Here is a 26,434-nt window from a genome sequence, read left to right as displayed (position 1 = left end):
GTCCTTTAGGAAATTAAAAAAGAAAAAATCAATTCCATTCTGCTCAGATTATACTTTTACTCTGAATTGCTTCAACAATTACATTTTCAGCTGAAAAAAATATATTTATTGACATGGGTGGTTTCATAATGTCTGTTAGGGTATGACGAGAATATATACTGTTTTGTCTTTTCCCAGCGAGACTGAAAGCTCCCCTAGGCCAGGGACCTGGCCTTCCGTTCCTTTGCTGTATCTCTGTGTAACCCCTGGTTTCATGCTCGGCATGTAGATGGGAAGTACCTGCATGCCGCAGAAAGGTCTACTGAGCAGCAGTCAGTGCTGCATGCCTCAGGGCTACTTATGCTGTGATTGTCCTTAGGAATTGACTAATAGATCTAAAAGTGGGACTGTGTCGGAGACTAATGACAACTGCCATTGACCTTAATTTCTAATTTCATATCCACAAATGTGGTCCTAGCAAAGTGATTATATTATAACATTTTCCACTCTCTCTTTTAAAGTGAAAGCAACACTGTTCCCTCTATGCTGGAACACATATATGCACATATACATATATTCACCTCTTCCCTACATTTAGAATGAATATACATATAACTGTTCTTGACAGATTTATTATTTGGGATATTAATAAATATCAGCTAAGTTACTACTTACTTCTTTCAGGAAAAACAGGACCAGGACCATTGAAATCCCCGTGTCTTAGTATTATTTCGTTATTTCACTGAACATTGATTTCTCAGAAAATAATAATTGATTACTGCTGGTAGAAAAGAGAGAAAGAAAAACTGCATGATTATTTTAGCTAGTTTTTAGGTTTGTTAACATATAGAAATAGTTATAAGGGGAAACTTAGAAAGATACTCTTGAAAAAAGGTGACATAGAAAAAGCTTTTTTAAGATTAAAATCCTATAACCTAAAATCCATATGACAGCACTTTCACTTGAATTGTTCAAAGTCATTTTTGGACATTTTACCTTGAACAGTAGTTCAAAGTCATTTTCAGACTTCTTTTTTGTTTGTTTTCTTGAAAAACAAATAGGACAGCATAGAATATTAAACTGAGTCAGAATTTAAGTGACTTGGAGTGAGTCAAATCTATTATAGGAACCCATTTTACTATACTGTCTAAATTATTATTTTTTTTGACGAGACTATCAAGAAATTCATGAATCTCTAAATCCATGAAAGTCACCTAAATTAAAATGCTGCTCAGGCAACATTGTCCCTGAATACCTCAAAGGATTTCTTAAACAGGAAGGTATCATATCTTTTCCAGACAGACTTTGACTTTAAGTGATCAACTTAGAAACATGGCAAAATAGGGTAAGACTCATGTTTTTGTATCCAAAGTTCACCGCTCTCTCCCCAACCAAAATGACCACCATTCCAGCTCCCTGTTGTAATTAGTAAGAATGCTATAGTTAAGGGAATAATAATAACAAGTGCAATGATGGTTATAAACACTCCGCCCTGTGCCAAGGAGAGCAGTGATTCATGATGAATCAATAAGAGTCCCATTGATGTGGTCACAATAAATCCATACATAATTAAGAAGAACCCTTTCTAAACAAAAACTACAAAGGAAATGAAAACAGGCTTGGAAAAGAGGAAAAAGTCTGATAATAGTGCCGTGGCATTCATCATTAAAGAAAACAAACTTGTAAGCTTCCAAACTACACCTTAAGAAAACAATACATTCTCAGTGTTGCTTAAAGGTGTGGTAGAGTGTTGACCAAAAGGTTCAAAAAAGGAAAGGGTTTGAACACCTGGGCAGTTAACAGAGAAAGTTCAAGTTGTTTTCTGACCTTAGAAGTTGGGAGGCTTAGGTACTATACCTTTGAAGCCTCAGTTGAATCTTGGCTTTTAATCCACTCTGGCAATCTCTGTCTTTTAATCGGTGCACTTAGACCTTTGTGATGAAAGTGATTATTGATATGTTGGATTCATAGCTACCATGTTTGTTACTGTTCTCTATTTATTGCCCATGTTCTTTACCCTATTTTTGTCTCCCACTGTTTTTCTGCCTCTTATGGTTTTTATTGAGCATTTTATGTGATTCCATTTTTCTCTCCTTTGTTAGCATATCAGTTATACTTTTTTTACATATTTTTAGTGGTTGCTCTACAGTTTGGAATATACATTTACAACTACTGCAGGTTTCCTTTCAGTAACACTAGACTACATCACGGGTAGTGTGTGTACCTTATCATTTATAAATGTGTCTGTGTAGGTTTTGTGTGGGCATATGTTTTCAACTCCTTTGGGTAAATGCCAAGGAGCACAACTGCTGGGTCGTACGGTAAGAGCATGTTTAGTTTTGTAAGAAACCACCAAACTGTCTCCCAAAGTGGCTGTACCATTGTGCATTCCTACCAGCAATGAATGAGAGTTCCTGTCGCTCCACATAATCTCTATGTGTCTTTATATTTAAAGTGGGTTTCTTGTAGACAGCCTACATTTGGGTCTTGTTTTGTGATGTGATGAGGAAGAAACATTTAAGCTGAGATCTAACAATCTCCGTCTTAATTGGTGCATTTAGACCATTGATGTTCACAGCGATTATTGATGAAGTTGGATTAATATCCCTTTGAAGGGTTAGTAAAACCTCAAATAACCTCTTTAATCCAGCAAATGACTGAAGCATTTGGGACATGCATCTCAAAGGAGGATTGAACTCAAGACTGATAAAATAGCAGTTGCTTAATAAAATTGTGTGGAATTGATTTGGCTTAGAAAAACATTTCTTCTAAGGCCCAAGCATATGGCACCGTGATTAAACACTCAGCATAATTGGTTGAATTGGAGATAGCACCTGGTTGGGCTTTGAGGAACTTGTCGTCTAATTTTGATGTTCTTGAGCAGGTCACCTAACTTCTATGGGTCTTAATGTCCTCATGACAATTGAGTTACTTGGGCTAGACATTCTCCAAAGAACATCATAAAGCTTTTAACATCTGTGAATCTAAAATAAGGCCTGAAAAGGTAGGCTTTCTCACAGAAAGCTTTGAGAATCAGCACATCAGAAAACTAAATACTGCCACTCATAATAAGAATATAGGCTAGTATAGTATTTGATTTATGAACTAAATTAATGGATATAACTATCATGGATATCAAGAAAAGCTTCGCTTTGTGCTTCAGTTGATTCTGATGAGAAGCAACCTAAGATCAGGTTAATTAGTGCCATAGAACTGTTTATTGAGACCTTGAGCACAACTGGACTTCTGTTCAAGGTGAAGTCTTACATATGTCCATGTATGTCAGAGTCTGCAGACAGATTTAGAAACCCCAGCTTTAATTTAAATTATGGAATTTTATCTCACTGACATTTTACATGCCCTTGCATGGTTTTATGTAACTTCTCTGTGTTACAACCTTTTTACCCGAGAATGGTTATAAGGAGTATAATTTATGTAACTGGAGAAATGAAAATCTTATCAGCTAAAGGTTACTAGAACAAAAGAACTGGTGAATTCTGGTAATAACAGAATAAATGGGATCAGAGGACCAGACTATCTATATTAAAGAAATTAGAAATGTTTAGTGAAAATATGATTACAATTATAACAAACTATCTTTTAGTGAGACATTGCTATTATAACGTTTTGTGACAACGTGATAAAAATCTTTATTAATACAAATTATGACCAACACTGAATTTACTCATTTATTGAGACTGTTCTAGCCACCAGAGATACTGCAGTGAAGGAGACAGAAAGGCTCAGGGAACTTTTTCTACTGGCGTATGGCGTAGTGATTAAATAGTCTTTGTAGCCAGACTCCCTGGGTTTCAATCCAGGCTTCTTCCCTCACTAGCTTTGTGATCTTGGGGATATTACTTAGGTTGTCTGTATCACAATATCTTCATCTGTAAAATGGGCTAATAATAATACCAAACAACCTCAAAGGTTGTTATGAGGACTGAAGGGTGGTTTATATATGTAAAGCCCTTAGAATAATGCCTGGTTCTCAATAAATGTTAGCTATTACCGGGGAAGAGTCGGCAATAGAAAATAAGAAAGTATTATCTAGGGAGATAGACTGTGAAAAAAGTAAAATACGATGATGTGATGAGGAAGGAACATTGACGCTAACATCGAAATAACAAAAAGTTAGCCCCTTGCCGATCGTTCCAGGCAGTGGGGAAAGTTAGTGCAAGGGCCTCAGGTGGGAGGAGGAATGGCCCATCACTGGAATGTGTACAAGGTGAGATGAGGCCACAGAGATAGCCCGCCCCAGCTCATGGAAGGCTTCTCTACTGGTCAGGATTAGAAGTTTGGATTTGCTGCTATGTGCAATGACAAGCCAGAGGCAGATTTTAAGCAGGGTCATGCTATAAAAGGATTTGTTTTCAAAAGGTAGCTCGGGCTGTTCGAAGGAGAATTGTGTAAGAGGATGAAGGAGGAAAGACGAGTGGGTCTGGGTGGCTGTGGCCGTCACCCTGGTGAGAGGATGGTGTCTTGTGCTTTCCTGGAAGTGGTTAGTGGGGATGGAGAGACTCTAGATTGCCTGTGTCATCAAAATGTTTTCATATTGCTTTCCCCCAATTGTTATTTACGTTAAAAGAAATACTACTACATCTTAAAAGATTTTCATCGATGTCTCGGCGTTGTTCAGACTCCCCCTCAGAGGGAAGTGGTAATTCAGGAATTGCTTGATATGTGAAGTGACTGCAGAACCACCAGTCTGGGAAATTCAGGCCAGAAATCCATTCTGAGAGCTGAAATGTTTGGTTTCGTCGTTATCAGTGACACATTAATCTGATTATTTTCAGTAGCTCCCCTTCCTTGGCACTGTGTAAACCAGATTTCAGTGCAGTGACATGCAATAATGAGATTAATTTGGGGGACTGACCAGCATTATCTGTTCCTCTCATCCTCTTAAAATGTAGGTAATGGGTTTTTAATATCTTTCATCGTCTTTATACACATTAGTTCGTTTGACTGCTGTTAAGACAGAAAGAAGCGAAAGATCACCAGATTGGTGTGACCAAGCTAGCTATGCCAGTGCTCATTAGGTGACTTACTGGGAAGTGTGTGCAACAGCCTTGGAGTGAAGAGACTCTTGGGCGAGAGACTGGTGGTTAGTGACATCAGTCTGACAAGCTCACATTCTGCACTTGAGAAAAGGCAAACTTCTCCCCTCTGTGAATGGAGTCCACACCCAGGACCGCTTCTGCCCAGAGGACTGAGTGAGAAACGGGGGCCTGTCTTAAATTGGAAAGAACTTGAGTTGATAAGGGATGAGGAACTTGTTCTAAGAAGAATCTCATAAGCACAAACTAAATAAAGTTTTTAAATTTTTTTACATACCATGTTTCCCCTGAAAATAAGACCAGGTCTTGGATGTCGTCCTGAAAAATCATGCTAGGGCTTAGCTTCTGGTTAGGTCTTATTTTCGGGGAAACATGGTAGTTGAGACTACTAGTATGAATGTTGCAGTCAGCTGTCACTCCCTTTTCAGATCCCTTAACCGTGCCTTAAAAAGCGATTCCTTCGAGATGTTAGGAAGCTATGAGCGGTTTTTATGTTTCCTGTTTGGAAAGTAAAGCCCTGCTCTCCGTGGACACAGCTTCCGCTTTCCTGGAATCCCAAGGTGCAGCGGTATACTTGCTGAAAACACTTAACAACCATGTGTTTGTTTGTTTTAAATCAGGGCCTGGGGAGCCCATCTCTCTGTGACCTCATCTACCTAATTGATTTGTTGGATTTATTTTGAGTTAGGGAAGCTCGAAGGACTCACAAAATAAGATACAATTTAAAGGGTATCATAGGATGGGAAATGTGGAATAATTCCAAGAACTCTGAAAACTTTGTAGGTTGGAGCTCTAGATAATGGGTTGACTGTTGGTTTAGCTGTCAAACCTAGTTTTTAACCTTTCTCTCCCGCTTTGTCATTAAGAATACAACAGTAAAGGACAATGGAAGTCAAAAGATTCAGTGTGAGGAGGATACAGGCTAGAGTGAGACACAACAGTTCACAAGACACGGGGGTGGGGAGGAAGTCACTTTGAAAAGGCATAAAATGTAAAGATAATGTGCTCTACTGGGAAGGGGGCTGTTTTCTCTCCAGGAGCCAAGACATCTGAATCCCAGTGGTATAGATGTGTATAATTAATTTCCCTCCTCTTCAGGTGGGGGGGGGACTTGATCATACTCATGGCCCCCTCCGATCTTTATGCTTTGGTACTGTTCTTTTTCACAACAACCCTACAGTATAATACTGAAAATCACCACAAAAGCAGGTACAGAGGGAGCTAACTAGGCCTATATTTAAGAACCTTAGAACTAGAAAAGTGGAGATGTGGTTATGTCTCGGTGCACGGGCACGCTTTCCACACTAGTATCTGAAGTGTCAGCATCAACTGGCAAAGCCACCGCCTCATGCCTGGGGTCTCTGTCGACTGATCACTTGTGTCTCCTTGCTCGTCTTTCTCATGTTTCCTGGTGCCTAAAAGAGAAACACTTTCACTAAAGTGAACCCCACCCTGCCAACATTTTAATAAAAAAGGTAAAACGTCAAGTTTCACATTACAGACCTCTTAGTTAAAAGTCTGAAGAAAAAAATTCTTTCTAGCAGTTTATTTAAAAAAAAAAAAAAAAAGAATCCAATACGCCAGTACCACCTTAGGTGATAAAGAAGGCAAATTGGAGCCATTCACTTGGGGGTAAAACTCTTCAATTAATGAAAAATATGGCAAGGAAGTAGCTCTAACCGATGCAGCAAATAGATTAGCATTGAGGGGAGCCGGAAGAGTAAAGATATTTGGACCGATGCGGCCTGTGAGTTGGGACTGTGGGTTCCCCAGAAGCATCGCACAGGAGGCGAGGAGGCTCAGTGCAGTGACTGAAGACACCACCAGGAAGGAGAAGGAGACATCATCCTCAGGAGAAGCTTGAGCTCTGCTACTGCTGTAATTCAGGAACTCCAGGCAGCGAGGATATGAGAAAAGGCCCAGCACGCACAGGTCCTCTTTACTAGGGACTTTTCTAATGGCAGCAATTACGGAAACCTCCCAGATAAAGGACACCCGAAGACAAATTAGGTGCAGAGGAAAATGGGAAGAATTATAGCAACGAGGTCCAGCGAGGATAGGAAAAAGACGTGCAAAGCAAAACGTAGTATTCATGATGATAATTATATTTAGATAATATTTTAAATATACTGAAAACCCTTTCACAGACATTCTGTCATTTCCTCATCACAGCAACGCATGAGAGCACAGATACTATTATAGCCCCTATTTTACCCAAGGAAATTAAGGCTCAGAGACATTCAGAGACTTGTCCTAGGTCACGTAGTGAAGGACAGTAAGGATTTAACCCCGAGGCTCTTGGCTCCAAATGTGCTTCCCTCACTATGATTTGTCATAGAAGCCTCCATATCAGAACCAGACTTTGCTACAAAAGCCTGTTGGATATTGTCCTCAGCAGGCATTTTATCACATTGGTCTTTCCAGGCTATCCTCGAAGGACGTAACACCAGTAATCCTTTCCAAGTGGCCAGTGTTCATGCTCGAAGCAGGTCAGAGTTCCCCAAATAAAGTAAACTTTGCTAAATGACTCCCAGAAATAACAGTGGAAATAATCCACCTGCTAATTTTGTAAATCTAAATTTGCATTCTGAAGGTTAAAAATGTACATATTAACGAAATCTTAAAACCTCAAAGTATGTATTTTTTATATATGGGGCAAGGAAACTGAAGCTTCTTCAACTATGCATAACAATATAGCTTATCCTGCAAGAGTTGGAAAGGTTGGTATAAACTATTTAACTTCAGATAGTTCAGATCAGAACAATTTGGTTGAAGAACAAAGAAGGAGAAATAGCTCACATTATATTTCTCATTGAATGTGTGAGCCGAAAGCTAGGTATTAATAGTTTTAACCCACTTTACAGGAAATGATGAGAAACTGTCTTAAAAAGTTAATAGTATTCCCATTTTCTTTTGGCTTCTGCTGCAAACTGTTGTTAACAATTATATGTATTTTTTCTTTTGTAGAAAAGATATTCTACATTTTCTAATTGGCATTTTGTATCTAGAGAGAAAACCTGGGTATATTTTGCAAAGTGGATCTACCTCATTTTCAAAAACTGTCATAACGTTTTTTTAATAAATGAGCACCTTCTGTTAGAGGAACAGTATTTCTAGTAGAATTTTGAAGGTATTTTTGGAATTCTCAAGGTTGTATTTGGTTGGTGCAAAAGTAATTGCGGTTTTTGCCATTATTTTTAACCTTTGACACGGCAACTACTTCTGCATCAACCTAACATGTATGTGGCAGAATCAGAATCTTAGAGCTGGAAACCCATGGAGATGATTTAGTTGAATGCTGTCATTTTACAGATGAGGAATGTGTGGGTCCAGGAGGGGAAGGAAGGGACCGCCACCACGGTCACCCTGCTCATCGTTGGGGGCAATGCTGCGTGACCAGAGCCCATATCCTCAACTGCTAGTCCAATGCTAGCGTCATTTTCTCTTGCGATATTTCTAATAGGCTGCTGACATTTTTGTCGTTGTGGTTGTCATTATTGCTGCACATGCATTGTAATCTGAAGAAGAAAAATAGCTATCCCCAAGTTATCTTCCTCCTCATTTGCTCTTTTCCCTCTTTTCACCCTAAAATCAGCTCCTTATGCAAAGACGGGATCGATTTTTGCCCTGCATCTGTGACCGCACTGTCTTTCTTGACCCGCCATCAGTTGTTTTGTTCCACATGTGGAGTGGACTCACTGGACAGTATACTCAGACTGGGGAAAACAGGCCCTGGGTTTCGTCTGTGGCAGGCAGAGAAGTTGCACTATTGGGTGTTTGTCCCGCAGCGTACTCAAGCCCTCCTTTTTTTTTTTTTGGTCATCAAAACAAGTAGCTCTTTTCAGACACCTTAATACATAATTAGGTGTGTCTGTTTACACTTGGGAGACAGAGGGCTTCATGTCTCAAAGAAATACAAGGAGTCTGGGAGCAGCCACAAACAGATGTTGAAAATGTCCATTTGTGGCAAGTTTATTACTATAGCACCAGGAATAAACATTGAAGATGAAACCCCTCTGAAGGGGTGAGCGTGTGTATTGAGAGGGGAATGGTATCGAGCAGAGTAGAAAGTGAAAGGAGGTCCTATTTTTTTTTCTTTCTTCGATTTGCACTAGTATTTGTTTATCTCCTTCAACAAGGAAAATTTCACTATTTGGCTTTGGCTGTTTGAAGGTTTTTGCCAAATGCTTAACAATCTGTAGGGTTTGATTTCTCTCAAAAAAAACCACTTTGAGAACAAGGCTCTATGTAACTAAGATGTGTTTGTTTTTGTTTAAATCACTCAGAAAAGAAATCATCTCTTGTCCATTGTTAAAAGAGAGGTTTCAATCAAAGGAAAATTCTACATATTCTAAAATATACAAACAGCTCTTTGAAATTGATGCCAAATCAAACTCAAAAAGGGACGTTTTTCTTGCAGAAGTTTTGAGTTAATTCCGTGTGCAGGGCTTGAGTGGGAAAACTCTGAGACTGTCAGAGGAACCAGTTACTACATACAGCACGACGTTGGGATTCAAAAATTTCATACGGGGTATTGTCTCAGGACAGCACAGAGACTCTTGTACATGGTTTTAGGCGAAATGCCAGCAAGATAGAAAAAGAAGTCCCTTTCAAAGTGAGTCAGTTTTTTTAAGTTAAATAAAAGGCGGGAGATTGGTTTCGGATGTTACTGGATGTAAACCTCCAATGTGAGAAGTGTGCCAGTCACCACTGTTTTAAAAATTCAATTGAAATGTCTCCGGTGGTTAAAGACATGCCATCCTTTCACCTATTAAGACTTCTATTAAGATGGAAAGTAGCAGATGCTAAAGAGACAAGTCTCCTGGGGAAAAGAGACACAAGTTAGAAAACCCAGCAGTTTCATTTTGGCTCCACAGTGTGCACCCTTTCTCTGACCTAGCTTCGTTATCAGGTGGTACCTGTCACGCCTACCTCATGGGCTTTTGGTGAGGGTAAAACTAGATGTATGTAGAAACAGCGACAACTTACAAAGCAATATATAAATATGAGGTGTGATTGTTTTTATAATAAATTCAGGTATTATTTTTAAGAGTCGTCGTTGATGTGGAGCAGTATAGTTTGCTTGGGACTGAAAAATCCAGGAAAAGTTTCTGTTTTTAGAATAAAGGGAGCAAACCGGGGAAGAGGTTAGAACAAGCAATCAGAGCAGAGCAGAGCTGTGGATCTGGAAGTCACGTGAGCCCTTTACGTCCAGGCAAACACAGGTATAGGAGGTCAGGAAAAGCACATGGCTGAGGATGGACAGGCGGAAATCAGTGAGACAGGAGGATTAAGGTCAAACCTGGTATCTCCATCCCCTTTTCCTGGCACACGCACTTCGATCCTTTCTATATGTCACTCTGAGAGGCGTTACAGTGCATTTAAAGCTAAGTAGGACAAAGCTCCTGTTTTGGAGGAATTTATAGGCTAGTAGAAGTGATAAGGTGACTGTGGCTTCTCTGCATCTGCAGCAGAAAGATACAAATGAAGAACTAAGTGCACAGGGAGGAGAGGTCACTTTGGGCTAAAGCAAGAACATGAGAAGATTCTTCAAAGCAGACGGCGATTGATTGTGAGGGAGATTTTAAAGGCTGCGTAGAATTTCAAGGGACTGAGATAGGGAGGGGCGGGGATACTAAGGGCGGAGGAAATGATGTAAAGCAAGGCGGGAAGGTGGGGAAATGCAGGGTAGCACAGAAAACGGAAAAGAGTCCAGTCGGACTGGCCTGTAGAGTTCACGAGACAAGACTGGAAAGGTAAGTTGGGACAAGGTGGTTATTCCAGCATACGTTTGTTGAGCGCCTGATAAGAGATCGAAAAATGTGCACATACCTGAGAAAAAGCATGACACGAAGTCACAGAATAGGTAGGCAGTCATGAACCAGGAAACGCTGAGGAACCAGGAAGCTGGACAAGGCAAGGATTCAGGAACCCAGATAAACCATCTAGGCAGAAGCTACAACACACAAACAAAAGTGGATCTTGCTTTTAAGGCAACCTTCTGTCCAAACCAGGAGGCCTCTTCTATTCCCTCCTGGGGCAGGAACCAATCCCAGGGCACGGTCAGGCCAGGCCTACAATGGGGAGCAGATAAGTGGATATATCTGGCTGTAGAGGGAGAGAGGGCAAAGATAAGGGTAGGTCCTGGCAGGATACGGGATGAGGCTAAAGACTGTGGCTTTGATCCTATATGAATAGGGATTGTGTTAGGTCTGGGGTAGCCATGCCTCTCCGAGCTAACTTAGACCAAAGAACGTTTTGGTAATCTGGCTCAAGTTCTGGGTCTTGGGGCATTGGGTGGTGTGAGTCAGGATGGGCTCGGGGCTATTGGACCACACCAGTGTGCTAAGCCTTTGGAGGGGAATTATGTTTGAAAACCTATGTCCCAAGCTTATCAGGTTTTGAGTGACGGTGCCTTGGGGGTAGCTGCTGCCTGGAGCCGACCCTCCTTTCCCTTGACTTCTCTGGATCAGTGCTTGGCTCAGTTACAGGGATAGTCTGAGATTGGGTTGGTACCAGATTTAGAGGAGTACTTCTATTCCTACTTTAAGAAGCAGAGAATTGAAGCTCCATCTGAAAATACAGTGTGTGCATTCAGAGGGCGGTGGAATGTGGTCTCTATGGTGATTATTTGCTCCTTTTTCCCATTGCAACAGGCCTGTTTTTTATAGAAGAGTTTGGTTGGGCCTGGAGCTGGGTGGGTGGAGCTAATCGGAAATTTTAGGATTCTGATTTTCAACTCATGTCGTTTCTAGCTTGGACCCAGTCTTTTTCGCTTTCCTTCTTCTCTGGCTCTGCTACTTCCAATAGTACCAATCAGAAGGAAGGCTTTTCTCCAGATGGAGATGTTTGCTATGTGCTGCGTACTTTTGCTAGTTTTCACTACAGGACTCTATCCAATTAGAGAGCCTGAGGACCATACAGTGTGATGTGCTTAAGATCACTCAGAACATTGGTGGTAAAGACAATATGAGAATTCTAGGGCTGAGTCAAGCATGGCAGATGAGTGGCAGCCTTCCCCCCGTTCCACATCCCATCCCCATCTCCATCCCCAGGGCTCTCATTGAAAATTGATCAGAACCCTTTTCATCCTTGCTCTCCAGGTAGGCGTGGCCAATCTGATAGAATTTGGGTGAAAAATGACACTGAAGCCAGCGTCATGGAGGAGACTGGCAGCTGAGCCCTACAGGTCGGGGGCCAGGTCCCAGGCCTCCATGTACTGGTCTGGAACCTTGAGCCTCAGTTTATCATCCATAATGTTGGGTCAGTGACACTGTCTACCTCACAGGGCTGTGGTGAGGATGTAATGCCATAATGTTAGTGCTTCAATAGAGAAAGGATCCTTTGCGGATGGGAGCCATTGCATCTCAGTCGTTTGGTTAGGCACTCCTACCTCTTAGTAAGTCTTCTAACACCACGGGATGCTGTGACTATTAAATCACAAGAGTCCTATGGTTGGAGCAAAGCAAAGACCGGTCTGTGAAGCAATAGCCAGTGCTGGTTCCCAGCCCATCATCAAGCAACCTCGAGTCAGAGCATTCCTAAACAATGGCTTTAGGCTTGCTACCAAGCTTGAAAGAAACGCTCCTCAGAATTTTTCCACTGAAGTACCCCAAAGGGCAGCGGCAACTCCAGGGCTCCTTCACTGCTCCTGCTCTCCCAATCTGCTGACATAACCCCCAAACAACCCCACCTCCTGCAAAAGTGAGCGTTTTCAAACCTTAACGTTTTATCTTAAAATTCATGCGAATCTTCCCCCTCATAGACCAGTTTTTGTTTTAATGTAAAACACAGTGTTTGAAACTTACTGATATCAGTTTAAATGTCCCTCTTTCAAAACTCTCCCCCATTTGTCCCCTTCCTGTATTTCATGCCCTCCTATCACCTCGGCTTTGGTGTCTCATATATAACATTTCGACCAGTTCATAAATTTCTACTTTTAGTATAGTCTGAGTTACCACTGGCTCAAGCCACAGGAAAACATCAGGCTGTCCCCTCTGCAGTCGAGCTTTTTTGAAAGATTTACTTAGGAACAATTTATCATTTAGTTGCAATTTTTAAAAAATCATCTTAATTGGCCACATATGGTATCAAATAAGAGCTGGTCTTCTAGCCTCGGCCGTCCTTCTGCATGGCTGCCACCCCCGCCCCCCCCCCCCCCGTGCGCATGCGCACTGCATTCTGCCAGGATGTCAGAAAAGGAATCCACTCCAGGCAGATACCATCACAGGATAGCCTCCCCCAGATTTAAGATATGCCTACCGATCCTGAAGCTGTTATTTTTAGGAGGGATAGACGGTTGCTTTTAAACTCTTTCCCTCTTTTTCCTAGTTCTTCCTCTCTTAATTGTGGCTCCATGTTTTGGTAGCCATAAGTCATTAGTGGTTTTTAATTTCTCTGAAACTGAAACAAGGTCTGAAAGGGTGGATTTGTCCCTTTTTTCCTCCTTTTTTCCTTTTTTTTTTTTTTTTTTTTCCTCTCTGGCTAATCGGAGGAACGCAACCACATCTGAAGCCACTTGGCTCATTATGAATTTCATGGAAACTGATTCTCTGAAAGTGTTTCCATATGTGTGTTCCCAATATATCCCATCCTCTCTAAATGGGAGCACAGACGTGTGCATGGGCTGGAAATGGCTTCAGGATGTGACAGAGCAGTCATATGACCGCCACGGCACCGTGGGTGGCCCCTTCTGAAAGACACGGTGTCCTCGGTGATGGCCTCCTTCCTGCAGCGGATCCGGTTTCAAAGACTATCCACCCTTCCTAGCCTTTAAAAAGTCCTTAATCAAGGCCTAGCAAGAAGCCCTCTCTCATTTTTCCTCCGCTTCTCCCCCTCTCCCCAACCCTTTGGTTCCTTCCTTCTCTCTTACTCTCCCTCCCTATGTGCACACACATTCACTTGCACATCTTCTCCCGCCTGCCTCCTCTCCCTTCACAAAGAGGAAATATGTTATTCCAACAATATCCTCAAAATTTGGGTGGGTTTAAGGAATGGTTGAAGTTTCTGAAAATTGCCAGGTTGTTGGGTTCCCCCCCCTCCGCCCCCCTTTCCTTCAGCATCGCATACTTTCTTAGCCTTAGAATCAGCTGGTCTTTCAGAATTTGTGAGCATGCAGTGGAAAAGTACAATTCATTACAACACAGAAAATAAATATTTATACTGGATAGTTGAGGGACTTTTCCTCTCTTTTGCAGAACTATGGAGTTTGCTAGTCTGACCTTTCATTATCTTAAAAAGTTCATTTCACATTCTTATTTTCCCAGTTTCTTCTTCATCAGTATGACCCCATTACATTTCTCCCATATAGGGTATATTTTTCCAATTATTATCTAATGAAATTAAAAGTAAAACTAATTTCGTGATAGATACCCGATCATTTTAGTATAAGGAGACAGATTTAGGGGAATTCAGAAAATTGATATAAAATACCTTAAAACCTCAATATAGAAAATGCAAAGTAGTATGCTGCATATAGTCTACAATTGATTTTGGACAGTGTTGACATAGCATTTCTGCTTCTGTCATGTGCCTACTTTGAGACTATACTAGTAATTTTTTTGTTTAGCCCATTTTTTTGAAGCACTCATCTTTTCTCAGCACCATGCTATGTACTATAGGGTCAAAATGAAGGATACAAGGTTTTTACTCTTAATTTGCTTTCCTTTTAGTTGGAAAATGAAAATACATTTCTTAAAATGTATTTTCCTTATTTTCCTTAAAATGCACGAAGAGGTGACGTTTACATGGTAAATGCTGAAGAAAAGACAAGAATGTGTACACCCGGAAAGTTCTTGTGTGGTGGGGAGCTTTAAAGACAGTGCTTGCTTACCTTGGTCTGGCAGGGAGCTGAGACGGGCCCACGAGTTTAGGGAGAGCATGAAGAAAGCTCCCGTGAGCGTCCTGGGTACATGTCCTGCCATGAAGAGGAGGGTTACTACTGAGTAGTGGGACGTGACCTTGGTAACGTACAACACAGGACTCTGAATATGCCAATAGTGTCGTCATTTTTCCCTCCTTGATTGCAGAGTTACTCAGTCCTGCCTTGTGAAAGGTGGCTGACCTGTGCTGGCAGGGAGTGACACCCTCTGGTTTTAAGGCTCTGCTACTCATGTGGCCTGAAAAGGTAGTATGTAAGTGGCAGTTCCCCTTTCCATGTGTGTTTTCGTAGAATGCAGGTCTCAGGGAACTCAAGGCAGATCCTCCATGTTTTGTCGCCATCGTGCTCTGTCAAAGCAGTAGCAGTAGAGTAGGACTCTTAGACTTGGGCTACAACCATTTTGAATCTCACGATGTCCCTCAGATCTGCCGTGTCTCCAGGCTTCCATTTCTTCGTCGGCAGAGGTCATCTGTGATTCTTGATGACTCTGACATCCTGGCTCTCTATAGAGTCTAGAAATTCAGATAGGATTGGAGCTTTACTGTCCGTTACTACCCACTGCAAATACATGACAGGACCTTAGTGGCAGCCATTACCCTGGAAAGCGAGTGTGTTAACGGACCTTCCTGTAGGCCGTGCATTTCTGGCCTGGCCCTCTTCCTCCTTCATTTCTTCTTCCATGGCTCCCCACAGACACTGGCTCTAAGGATACTGGGCGCAACAGCAGTGGCAACACAGAGGCGTATGTTCACTAATGGCAACTGCCATTTGCAGGACTCTGTCCAAAACACGAGGTCAAGTGCTATATGATGTTTGGGAAGAGATTTGAACACTCTTCAAAGAGAGTTTTACAAAGTTCTATAGGTAGGGAGGGAATGGTATTTGAAGTACGTTTTAGGTTTGGTGCCCGTTGCCCGCATTGCTTAATGCTTATTGTATCTATTTTTTTTAATGTGTCAAAAATATACCAGCTATTATACTGAGTTCCTGATCCCTAGACTCATTTACTTATTCATTTATTTATCCCTCCATTCATACACGTACATTTAAAAACAAAATTTAAGCTCTTATAATGTAGAGGGTTCTGAGGGATGGGAGAGGAAAATAAATCATGATCTCTACCATCCAAAGCTTACTTTACAGTTGGAGAGAACAGGCAAAGAAACAGCTAATAATTCAGTAATGACTAAGAGCCCAAAAGAGTGATATAGAAAATAAATGCTTTTGGAACAGGCGTGAAATAACGCAATTATATAATAGAGCAGTTGGGGAGGGGCAGCCAAAATGTGGTAGAAGGGGAAGATGTTTCTTGCATGAAAGTGGCTTTGCAGAGATGTTGTGTATTTTATGTTCCCACAGAAAGAATGCCATGAGGGGGTTAATAAAGTACCTGGGTTTTATTTGAGATTTGTCGAAGCCATAACTCCTACCATTTAAAAGGCCCCGACCAAGCTTTGAAGTTCACACCTCATTGCCGAGAAGTATGATGGCTTTTCATTATGTATGTTTAGACCCTGGCATTAAAGAAGTAGGACAGAGGACTGTGAATATGCCAGTGTCCCACCTGGATCCAAGGCCCCTTTTTCCTTTTCTCTGTCCCGACCTGTCTCCTCAGCTGGGATGTGTAACTTCCACTGCTTACAGGGGGACGATATACAGGTACAGGCGAGGAGAAAATGTGTGTTAAAATGCCAGGTAGGTAAAGGCCTGGAAATATTAAGTACTATTGTTAGTGAGCACTGAAGGGGAGATAGACAAGGATTAGACAGGTCTCTGCCCTCAACAGTTTACTCAGTCTTTAGTCAGGAGTTAAGCATGACCCAAACTAGCTCACCAGCATTAGAAGGCAGTGAGTGAAAGATGCTGAGTCGGGGATCTCAGGCCACGAGAATTAAAGATCAGAAGTTCTCTTTTATTCTCCCTTATCTTGGTTTCACTTCTTTCCACCACACTTTCTTGAGCTGAAGACCCAAGAAACCTGGTTGCGTAAAGAGAGGCTATTTCCTTTTCCCTCAAAGCCATTGGGAGGAGGGGCAAGATTTTTTTTTTTCCTGCTTTTAACATTGCTTTTATTTTTATTTGTGCTCCATGGGCATCTTACTCCTATATTCTTCCCCATGTATATTAGGTTGTGAAAAGCTTTTGCTGCTGCTGCTGCTGTTTTAATGAGCAAGGTATTTGCGTCTGTGTTTATAACTGCGACGATCATTTGCAAGCTAACAGTGGCGAGGGGTGCAGATAGCAGTTCTGGAATGAAATACATCTGTAGGAAACCAGCAGGTCCTAAGGGAGTCAAACTCTTGACCTTGGTCTCATTCACATTATGGCACGAGCAAATGAACTAATTGCTCACTATTTAGTAGGTTATATCAACAACAAGTCCTCAAAGAGTTGTTAACAGTATCCCAAAGACAGTAACTCACAGGGGGAGAACACGCAGGCACCAGAAGAGCCTCCTTAGATCATTTTAGGCAGGTTTATTTCGACAAATAGACTTTTAAGGCAGAACATTTACATGTCTGTATTGTGTCAACTAAATTTCTTTAGGGTCACTAAGATTGCAAAGAGGTCAGAAGTCAAAGAGGTCCGTCTAGTTTGTGGCTTTTGTAGAGTAAATGGCTCCCTTTCTCTGGACCTCAACTTCTCTATTGGTCAATGGGTTAGAGTAGGATTATCTGAACAGTAAACCAGCAGAGGAAGGTAAATGAGTGCCTTCGGGGATCTGGAGGCATGGTCTAAAGCCTCACAATGCAAAATTTTGTTGAAGTCATTTTTCATTTGTCTAAAAATTCACCCAAATGTTGCAACTACTCCACACCATATTCATGTTTGCTGTGTACCCCTGTACCTCTGACTCCAAGTTGAGTAAAACCAGCCCATTGGGAAGATGCACCATGTTTATCTTGGGTTTCAGGTAACTCCTGGCAGATCTGGCTTTATTTCATCAGGAGGTTGTACCCAGGAGTTTTAAACTGTCTCTGGGGAGCTCTGAGGCTACAAGCACATCACTGGGGCAGTTACTGAGCTTTGCCTTAACATTTATAAAGTTAGATGTGGTAATAGGACTTTTAGAACTCTCTAGGCTTCCATCTCGACCATTTTAATAAGTAGATATGACATTTTCTTTACTTTAGTTGATATCGTATCTAGGTCTTTTTTTGTTTTGTTTCGTTTTGTTTTTAGTTTGTAGTTGTAATGTGTCTAGGGACACAGGAATGAACACTTTAGGACACAGTGTCAACATAACCCAAGAAGGCAGTCTTAAAAAAAAAAACAAAAAACTGAGTTCATGTACAAAACAGAGATTAGAAGTATAGATACAACCCTATTCAATGAAAGAAAATTTAATTATATCATTTGCTTCTGCAACAATTATAAACAAATTGAAGATGAGGAAGGGCTTTGTGTGTGTTCTTTCCTTCTCCCCATCATAGGTGATTATGTAGGGGGTCTCATGAGACGCTATAGCAAATTGTTAATATTCTTCATACAGAACATATTGCAGTATGTTTCAGAAACATTTCTTGGTAACACAAAATGACTAAGCAAATTCCATAAAATTCTATTTTCTGTAAGTTATAAAAATTGCTGTATAATCCCTTTAAAGTCTGTGTTAGCTCTCTTTGCCTAGAAGGAGTTAACCCCTCAAGACATCACAGTCTCAAATGACTAGAAATCATTGGTCAAAATTCTGTAAACCTAGTGGAAATTTGTTGCATTGTTTTCTGTAAGCCACAAGCAGCACTCATTAATTGAAAAATGAATGTCAAATTGCATTAGCTGGCATCTATAAACCCAAAAGACACAGTGATCCTGGCATGCGATGAATTAAAAAAAAAAATCAGCAAATTGTATCAGGTAGAATAGAGAAGGTGAGAGGGGGAGGAGGGATAAATTCAAGACCATATTGGAGTTTACTGGCAGAGCCCCACATAAGGGGATTTAATGAGGCTTCTGCATGAAAATAAGGGAACCCACATGGAATTTTAATTATGACTACAGTATACTTGAAGTACAAATACCCACAAGAAGCATTTTTTACACTGACATGCCTGTGTGATGTCTATGCTTCTGTGGGGTGGGGTGGAGGGCGGCAAACATTGATGTTTTAAGTGTGACTTCTTCCTTTTGAAATTGCTCACATTATTCTGGTTTCTTTCACACGATCTGAGCACTGAACCTAATGTGTACAGAAATGGCCTGTCTATAACTATTAGCTCTGCCAATTCAAGTTCACCTAGATGCTCTTCACTGAAATGGCTGGCCGAGGAACAGCTGTGGCCTTCGTAGCACGCCTGTAGCATGTGAGGCAATGCACAACCATGGGGCGGGAGAGAAGTTAACTCTCATCTGCTCCCATCTGCGATTCTGTCACAATCGCTACTGCTGCAGTTTTAAACTGGAGCTTGTCAGAATTTCGTCTTTGGGAGGGGTTAGGTAGAGGCCAGTTGAGGATGGAAGAATTTACAAAAAGCAGAAAGCAACTGCCCAGACTGTTAGTTTTGGTTTGTCATCTTGAAAGTGTTTGCTTCTGGTATTATTACAAAGGCTGCTCACTAGCTTTTTACCTTCTGCTTATGGGCCTGTGGATTCCGGGAAAGTACTAATGAGGGGTGGGAACTTCTCTGCCTCCCCCTCCCCTAAGGCTGTTGCTTCTCCTTCTGTCTTGGAATTCATGGTGATAGAACATTAGAGCTGGAAGGGAACTTAGAGCTCATCCCCCTCATTTTACAGATGATGACACTGCCACCTCTGACTTCTGCCTCTGGCCTTCCACTCTCAGTAAGAAGAGCCAGGCAGGTGAGACTTTTAACAATTGCTGGGCTCGGCTGGGTGGGACTGTCTGATTGCTGCTGTCCGATTTGTGAGAAAAACTTTTGTTAACTATATATTGCTTTTAAATAATTACATTTTATTACAAATGCACGCCTGGCACTTACCCCCAGCATTTTATGAAGATCACAAGCAGTGTGCATTTTCACGAAAGTTAACAACTCTCAATCAGCACCTTTAAAGAAAAGTATTAGGATTATTCCTTTAATAAATTTTGTCATTCCCCAAGAAGGAGTGCTAACTAAAAATGGGGTTGAGGAAGTACCTACTCCCGAAGGCCTTCAAGAATTGCTCAGTGCTTTCCCGTATAGACAACAGCTATAGGAAAAGCACATATATGAGATCCAGAGAATTGGCAGATTTTTACAGACGATCAAAATATTAAGAACACTGGTATTTTAGAAGGGCTTGTTGCCATTCTGTCAATTTTAAAAAGTCATAACCCAATCTTTGAACACAAATTTCCACATGAAGTGGTTTGTAACTGTGGTTTCGTAAACTAAACGCCAGAAATAATCTAGTAAGGAAGCATACTCTTAGCTTTAGAAGCTAAAGGACTTTACATTGTAGGGTAAAACCATCTTTGCCTCCCGGTTACAGATTCAAATGGGCCTGAAGCTAATTCTGTCGGATGTGGTACAGGGGCCCAGTAAATGGATGGTGAGGTACCCTCCTTGTATCTACCCTATGCAGCCGGCCTTGCACAAAAGCTGTTGTCAGTACCTGCCCTAAATCAGGTCCTGTGTCTCCCATGGAGGCTTGAAATGCAGTCATTTCCGGGTACTAAGCCTCCCCCCGCACCCCCACTTTAAAAGCCTACTTATTTAGTTTATGACCCTCGTGAGAATTTCTAAGGGCTACACTCTCCCTATATGCCCCCAGAAAAGTAATATAGTTCCAGAATACATGGAAATCTGGTTTGGTTTTAATCTGGTTTGATTTTTTTTTTTTTTTTTTTAAATCTGTTTCTAAGATGAAGAATGAAACAGATTTTAAATTAAGAGTTGAAAAGAAGTGATAGGAACGTATCAGTGTATCTTTTTGACGTTCCTTCATTGATGAAAGAGGGCTCTGTCAAGAGTACCAACAACAAAACTGATCATCTAGGAATTTTCTTTATTTGGGTTGAGAAAAGGAAGCTTTCCGACTTAGTAAAAATGTCAAATATCTGAGGTGCAACAAGAAACAGAAAGAGAGAGAAAAAAAATCAATGAGGATTCAGTCAAAGTCTGGTGAGTGAATCTATCTATGATGAGAGTGTTGGGTTGGTTTACACGTATGACCTAGCACACATTTGGGTTTTTAAAGCCCTTTGGGATTCTCTGGGGGTGAAGGACTTAAGGATAAATGCCACATTAGACTGTAAAGTGAAAAAAGAAAACAACAAAAAAAACTAAGAATAAAAAAAAACTGTGTAGTGACCGGTGCCTTTGAAGATCTGTTTGTAGCTTGCTGTTCCTTTTTGGGAAGCTAAAGTTTTCTTTTTTTTCTTGTAAAAAATTCTATCATTATTTTAATTGATATTTACAGATTTTTTCCCCCCATCTTCTGTTGTAATTTTTAGGTGCTTCAGAACTGGGCCCTTTTTCAGACCCCAGGCAGTTCCCAAGCATTTCATCCCTCACTGAGAGCCGCTTCTCCAACCCACGAATGCACTATCCAGCCACCTTTACTTACACCCCGCCAGTCACCTCAGGCATGTCCCTCGGTATGTCCGCCACCACTCACTACCACACCTACCTGCCACCACCCTACCCCGGCTCTTCCCAAAGCCAGAGCGGACCCTTCCAGACCAGCAGCACTCCATATCTCTACTATGGCACTTCGTCAGGATCCTATCAGTTCCCCATGGTGCCGGGGGGAGACCGGTCTCCTTCCAGAATGCTTCCTCCATGCACCACCACCTCGAATGGCAGCACGCTATTAAATCCAAATTTGCCTAACCAGAATGATGGTGTTGACGCTGATGGAAGCCACAGCAGTTCCCCAACTGTTTTGAATTCTAGTGGCAGAATGGATGAATCTGTTTGGCGACCATATTGAAATTCCTCAGCAGGGGCCCAGCGGTATGTGGGAGCCACGTCCCCCGTGTATCAATATATACATATATAGAGAGAGTACATATATATGTATATCGATTAGCTATCTACAAAGTGCCTCCTTTTTTAGAAGATTTTTTCATTCACTCAGTTACGATCTTGCAACCGTAACCGGGGTAGATACCGAGAAGCAAAAGGCCCAAGAGAGACGATGGTAATCAGGTTTCAGATTGTTTTTCTATTTTTCTTTAAATAGAAAAAAAAAAAAAAAAAACACTTTTACAAACAGGAAAAAGGTATTTTTGTTGGTGTTGTCGTTTGGTTTGTTATAAATAACTTGTTCATATGCCAAGTCAGAGAGGTGGACTCCAGGTTCAGGAGGAAGAGCAAAGCCGCTTCCTCTGTGCTTTGAAACCACACATCCTCACGGTGGCAGCTGTGTATGGACCCGTGCACTCTGCAGACCAGCTTACAAAGCCAGTCGAGGTGCACGTAAAGGGAAAAAAAGGTAGAATGGATGCTTCCATTACAGTAGAACTGTTCCAAACTTTGCTTTCCGACTTGCTGCAAGTACTCATTTGAACTGTTTGGTTCAGTTTTGTTTTTTTTTTTTTTTCCCTGCTTTGATAAAGTGACTTCAGAAATACTGATCAGGATAGGTTATTTTATTTTACTTTTTTATACTCCCCACCCCCTTCCCCATTTAACCAAAAAAGAAATACCATCCCGAAACCTCCTCCCTTCGCCTTTTATGCAAAACTGAAAATGGCAATATCTTATTATAGCCATAATGATATAGATAGTGTTTGTGTTTGGCTGTGTGTTATTTGTTTTCTTTTTTTTTTAAATTATGAATATGTGTAAAATCTGAGGTAACTTGCTAAGTGAATGGTCATATAACTTTAAAGATATATTTATAATTATTTAATGACATTTGGACCCTTGAAACATTTCTTAGTGTATTGATGTGTTGACTTCGGTCTCTAAAAGTGCTCTTTATTAAATAACAAATTCTTCCGTGGGCTAGAGCCATACCTGAAATATTGCTAAGCAATTTCAGTTCATCCAGGCACAATGTGATTTTTAAGAATACTTCCATCTCCAAATATTTTAGATGTAGCTCGTTTTTGTGATGTATGAAGGAAATGTTATGTTGAGTTCTTCCAGATCTTTGATTGCCTCTAACACAGCTTTGCCTTTTAAAGCAATAATTAGGGATAAAAAAAACAACACGAAACGAAACAAAAAAACAACAACTACTCTTTATCACTTATGTTGCCCTCTGTCAGCATGAAATGCTGGAGTGATGTGGTTTCCTCATTTCTTTCAAATAACAATGACTGTTGTCATATTAAAAAGACAAGCACAAGGGACTCATTGAACTGCAGGAAAACGTTCTGTGGTTTTCATCGCTAAAGCAGAACTCTAAATCGCCAGGCTTCCAAGTCAACTTGAAGCCACACGTGGCTGAAGGAGCCATCGTGCTCCACATAGTACAGAGAAGCAAAATTGCACCAGAGATCCTTAACCAACCTGCCTGACCTAACAGTAGGTCAGGGGAACCCAAATCTGCCTTCCTCAAGGCCCCCCTGCTGGCAGCTCTCCACAGAATTTGCATTTAAAGGAGCAGAATTGAGTCACTGTCTTCTGGGAGCAGGGTCACCTGAAGTAGCAGGCGAGTTCCAGCAGATAGTTGAAGTGAGAGAGCACAGCCCGTGGGGTCCCACATACAACCTTAGACAGTCACATCTCCCACCGTGGAGGGCAAGAGGGAAGGTAAGGCCATGTGGAGTTTGGTGTCTACTACTGTGTATGAACTTGAGCTGACGACCTTTCTGTAGGATGCACTTTGACTACTCCTGGCGGCCCACATGGCAGATTCTCAAGTGTGAATCCCTAATCCAAGCCAGGAACTTTTAATGACACCACCAGGCAGATCCCTGCCTTCCTCCCCCACAGGTCAGCCCCCCACCCCCTCCTACCTCTTAGCAGAACTTCATGTAGAAATTTGCCTCCCAGCCCCCAGAGGCTTCTTGCTCTCTTCCAGCCATTCTCAAGCCCACCTTTCTAGGCCACCAAACAACGCAGGACAGCTTGCAGGGCAGTTGGACCTGTGCTTCTTTTGCCTGGGAGTCCCCCTTGGAATTAATTCATCCTGACTTCTAATCAAAATTGAGGGAAAACCAAACCAAAACAAAACACTTTGCCTTCTAAAGGTTGTATACCAAGTATGCTTAGATAAATAAGCCACTTTTCTATGACTTAAGTAAGATGGAAGTAGTAATTGCTACTATTTATTGTTTGTGTGTGGTAGCTTGAAGCACGCCACTGTCCATTTATTTGTAAGTGTAAAATGTGTGTGTTTGTTTCAGCAGCACTTAAAAAAGCCAGTGTCTGGTTACACATTTCAATTTTAATTAATTGACATAAAAATGTTACCGCCAGTGCCAGCTGTACCCTATTTAATTAAAAAAGGTACTATATTTGTACGTTATTTTCTAATGTTAAAAGGGCTTTTTTAAGTTTACAGTACACATACTAAGTGACTTTAGGGATGCTTTTGTGTTGAAATGTTATTATAGTGGCTGCAGGCAGCAACCCAGAAACACTTACAAAATTTTTTTCTTGGGAAAAATTCAAGCACGTGTTCCTTCCACCCTCACTCTAACCACTCCAATGGGGTAGTTCACGTTTTGGGATCAAATTCTACCCTTTTTTGGCCTAGGGGTTAAAATTTTTTTTATCTTTTTTTTTTTTTTTTTTTTTTTTACTGCACCCTTACTTTGCACTGGGTCATGTGTATGATTTGTGATTTCAAGACCAAAGCAAAGCCTTACTACTACTAGTATGGAACCACGTATTAGCCAACGTTCTATTTCCTTCAGGTTAAAAGAGTATGGCTCTTATGTAGCATAAACCTTGCTGGAGTTTACAGTGTGACCAACTTGGCCACTTTTTTTTTTTTTTTTTTAATCTGTTTCAGTTGTCTCACAAATTTTAACCTATGTCAGAGTTCCAGAACAGGTACCACAGCTTTGGTTTTTAAATTAGTGGCATGACATCCAGCCTGAAACCGAGAGACTCAACAGATTAGCTGTTGTTTGTTCTTTAGACTGTCTTACCCCACCAAGACATTTTAAAAATGAGCAGAGAAATCCACACCCTTAGGGACAACCGTTGCAAATTAGAGGGGAGGAGATGTGTGTGCTGGCTTAAAGAGCTCCCTCCATTCCCAGGAATGGGACTGACTCAGACTCTAGGTTAATACATGGAAACACAAAGCATTATTAGCAAAAACAATAATTATATCTATGATATCCAAAAGAACAATAATAAATAAAATAAATAAAAGATGAGTCTTCCAAACCTTGAATTGTGTTCTTAAAAAGATAATGCATTTAAAAAATATTTTCTATGTGAGAATTTTTTAGATGTTTGTTTACTTCATGTTTACAAATAACTGTTTGCTTTTTACTGCAGTACTTTGAAATATATCAGCCAAAAACCATAACTTACAGTAATTTCTTAGGTATTCTGAATAAAATTCCATTTTTTTTTTGGATATGCTTTACCATTCTTAGATTTCTGTGGAACAAAAAATATTTGTAGCATTTTGTGTAAATACAAGCTTTTCATTTTTATTTTTTCCAATCGCTATTGCCCAAGATTTGCTTTCCATGCACATATTGTACAAATTCTGCTTTGTGCCACAGATCATGATTGTGGATGAGTTTACTTTGAACTTCAAAGGGACTATTTGTATTGTATGTTGCAACTGTAAATTGAATTATTTGGCATTTTTCTCATGATTGTAATATTAATTTGAAGTTTGAATTTAATTTTCAATAAAATGGCTTTTTTGGTTTTGTTATGTGTGTACATTGGGTCTTTTCTCATCCGCGGTTTCTTCTCCAGTCTGACACCTACTTCTGCCTACACTTGGGCACTTAATATTCATAGGAGTTACTTACCAGGGCTGAGTGAGAGCAGAGATCCTATATTCCTGGTGAGAGGAAAAAAATCTTGGTAAGCGTTGGGTTCTTGTTTTGTCCTACTCCCAGAGAGGGGTGGGTGAAGAATCAAGCAGTGAACTCACTTCCTTATAAGCCTGTGTCTGAAAGGAGTGCTCACCCCATCCGTGGGTAAAGCCCAGTATTCCAACCATGCGACCAGTCAGGGTGTAAAGACAGCAGCCATGATGGTTCTGTGATTCTGATGTCTGGGCATATGGACAAGGGCCGGCAAATGAACCCCTGGCTGTTAGAGACCTCAGGCAGCCCAGCCACCGGGGTTGTCTCTTTTCCGTCCCACACCTCTTTTGGGTTCTTAAAAAGAAAGTCAGCCAAAGCCCAAGGATGAGTAAAAACAGATTTTGGCCTGGAGAGCTCTAGCCTCAGAAAAATTCTACTAGTGAGCATAACGGTAGTTTGCAGATTCTTTTTTTTTTCTGGGCCATTGTTTGTTTTTGGTAAGTCCCTCCCCTATGACGAGGTTGAGGGCCTGGGTAGAGTGGTGGCTTTCTTAATGTCCTGTAGGCCTTGGCTTACCACAGTTCTAAAAGAGGGACCAGGAAACGGTGGTGGAAGGAGCAGCTCAGTAACTGGCCAGTGGCCCACGTGGCATGAGGGTCAAACGCCACCTTTCTT

General features: G+C 41.1%; 1 protein-coding gene across 2 annotated transcripts in view; it reads left to right on the top strand.

Moving 5' to 3' along the window:
- RUNX2 (RUNX family transcription factor 2) overlaps positions 1-25,587 on the top strand; it is a 124,223-nt gene extending 98,636 nt beyond the window's left edge. For both annotated transcript variants that reach the window (XM_081036746.1, XM_081036745.1), the window contains 2 exons: positions 19,651-19,716; positions 21,314-25,587. In XM_081036746.1, the coding sequence (XP_080892872.1) occupies positions 19,651-19,716; positions 21,314-21,792 (545 nt within the window). In that variant the 3' untranslated portion in view covers positions 21,793-25,587. The remainder of the gene's footprint in view (positions 1-19,650; positions 19,717-21,313) is intronic.
- The last annotated feature ends 847 nt before the right edge of the window (positions 25,588-26,434 follow it).

Source organism: Rhinolophus hipposideros (genome assembly GCF_964194185.1).
Source record: "Rhinolophus hipposideros genome assembly, chromosome: 3".
NCBI classification, from domain to species: Eukaryota; Metazoa; Chordata; class Mammalia; order Chiroptera; family Rhinolophidae; genus Rhinolophus; species Rhinolophus hipposideros.
The sequence above is the reverse complement of the archived record's forward strand: the minus strand, read 5'-3'. Positions and strand labels throughout refer to the sequence as shown.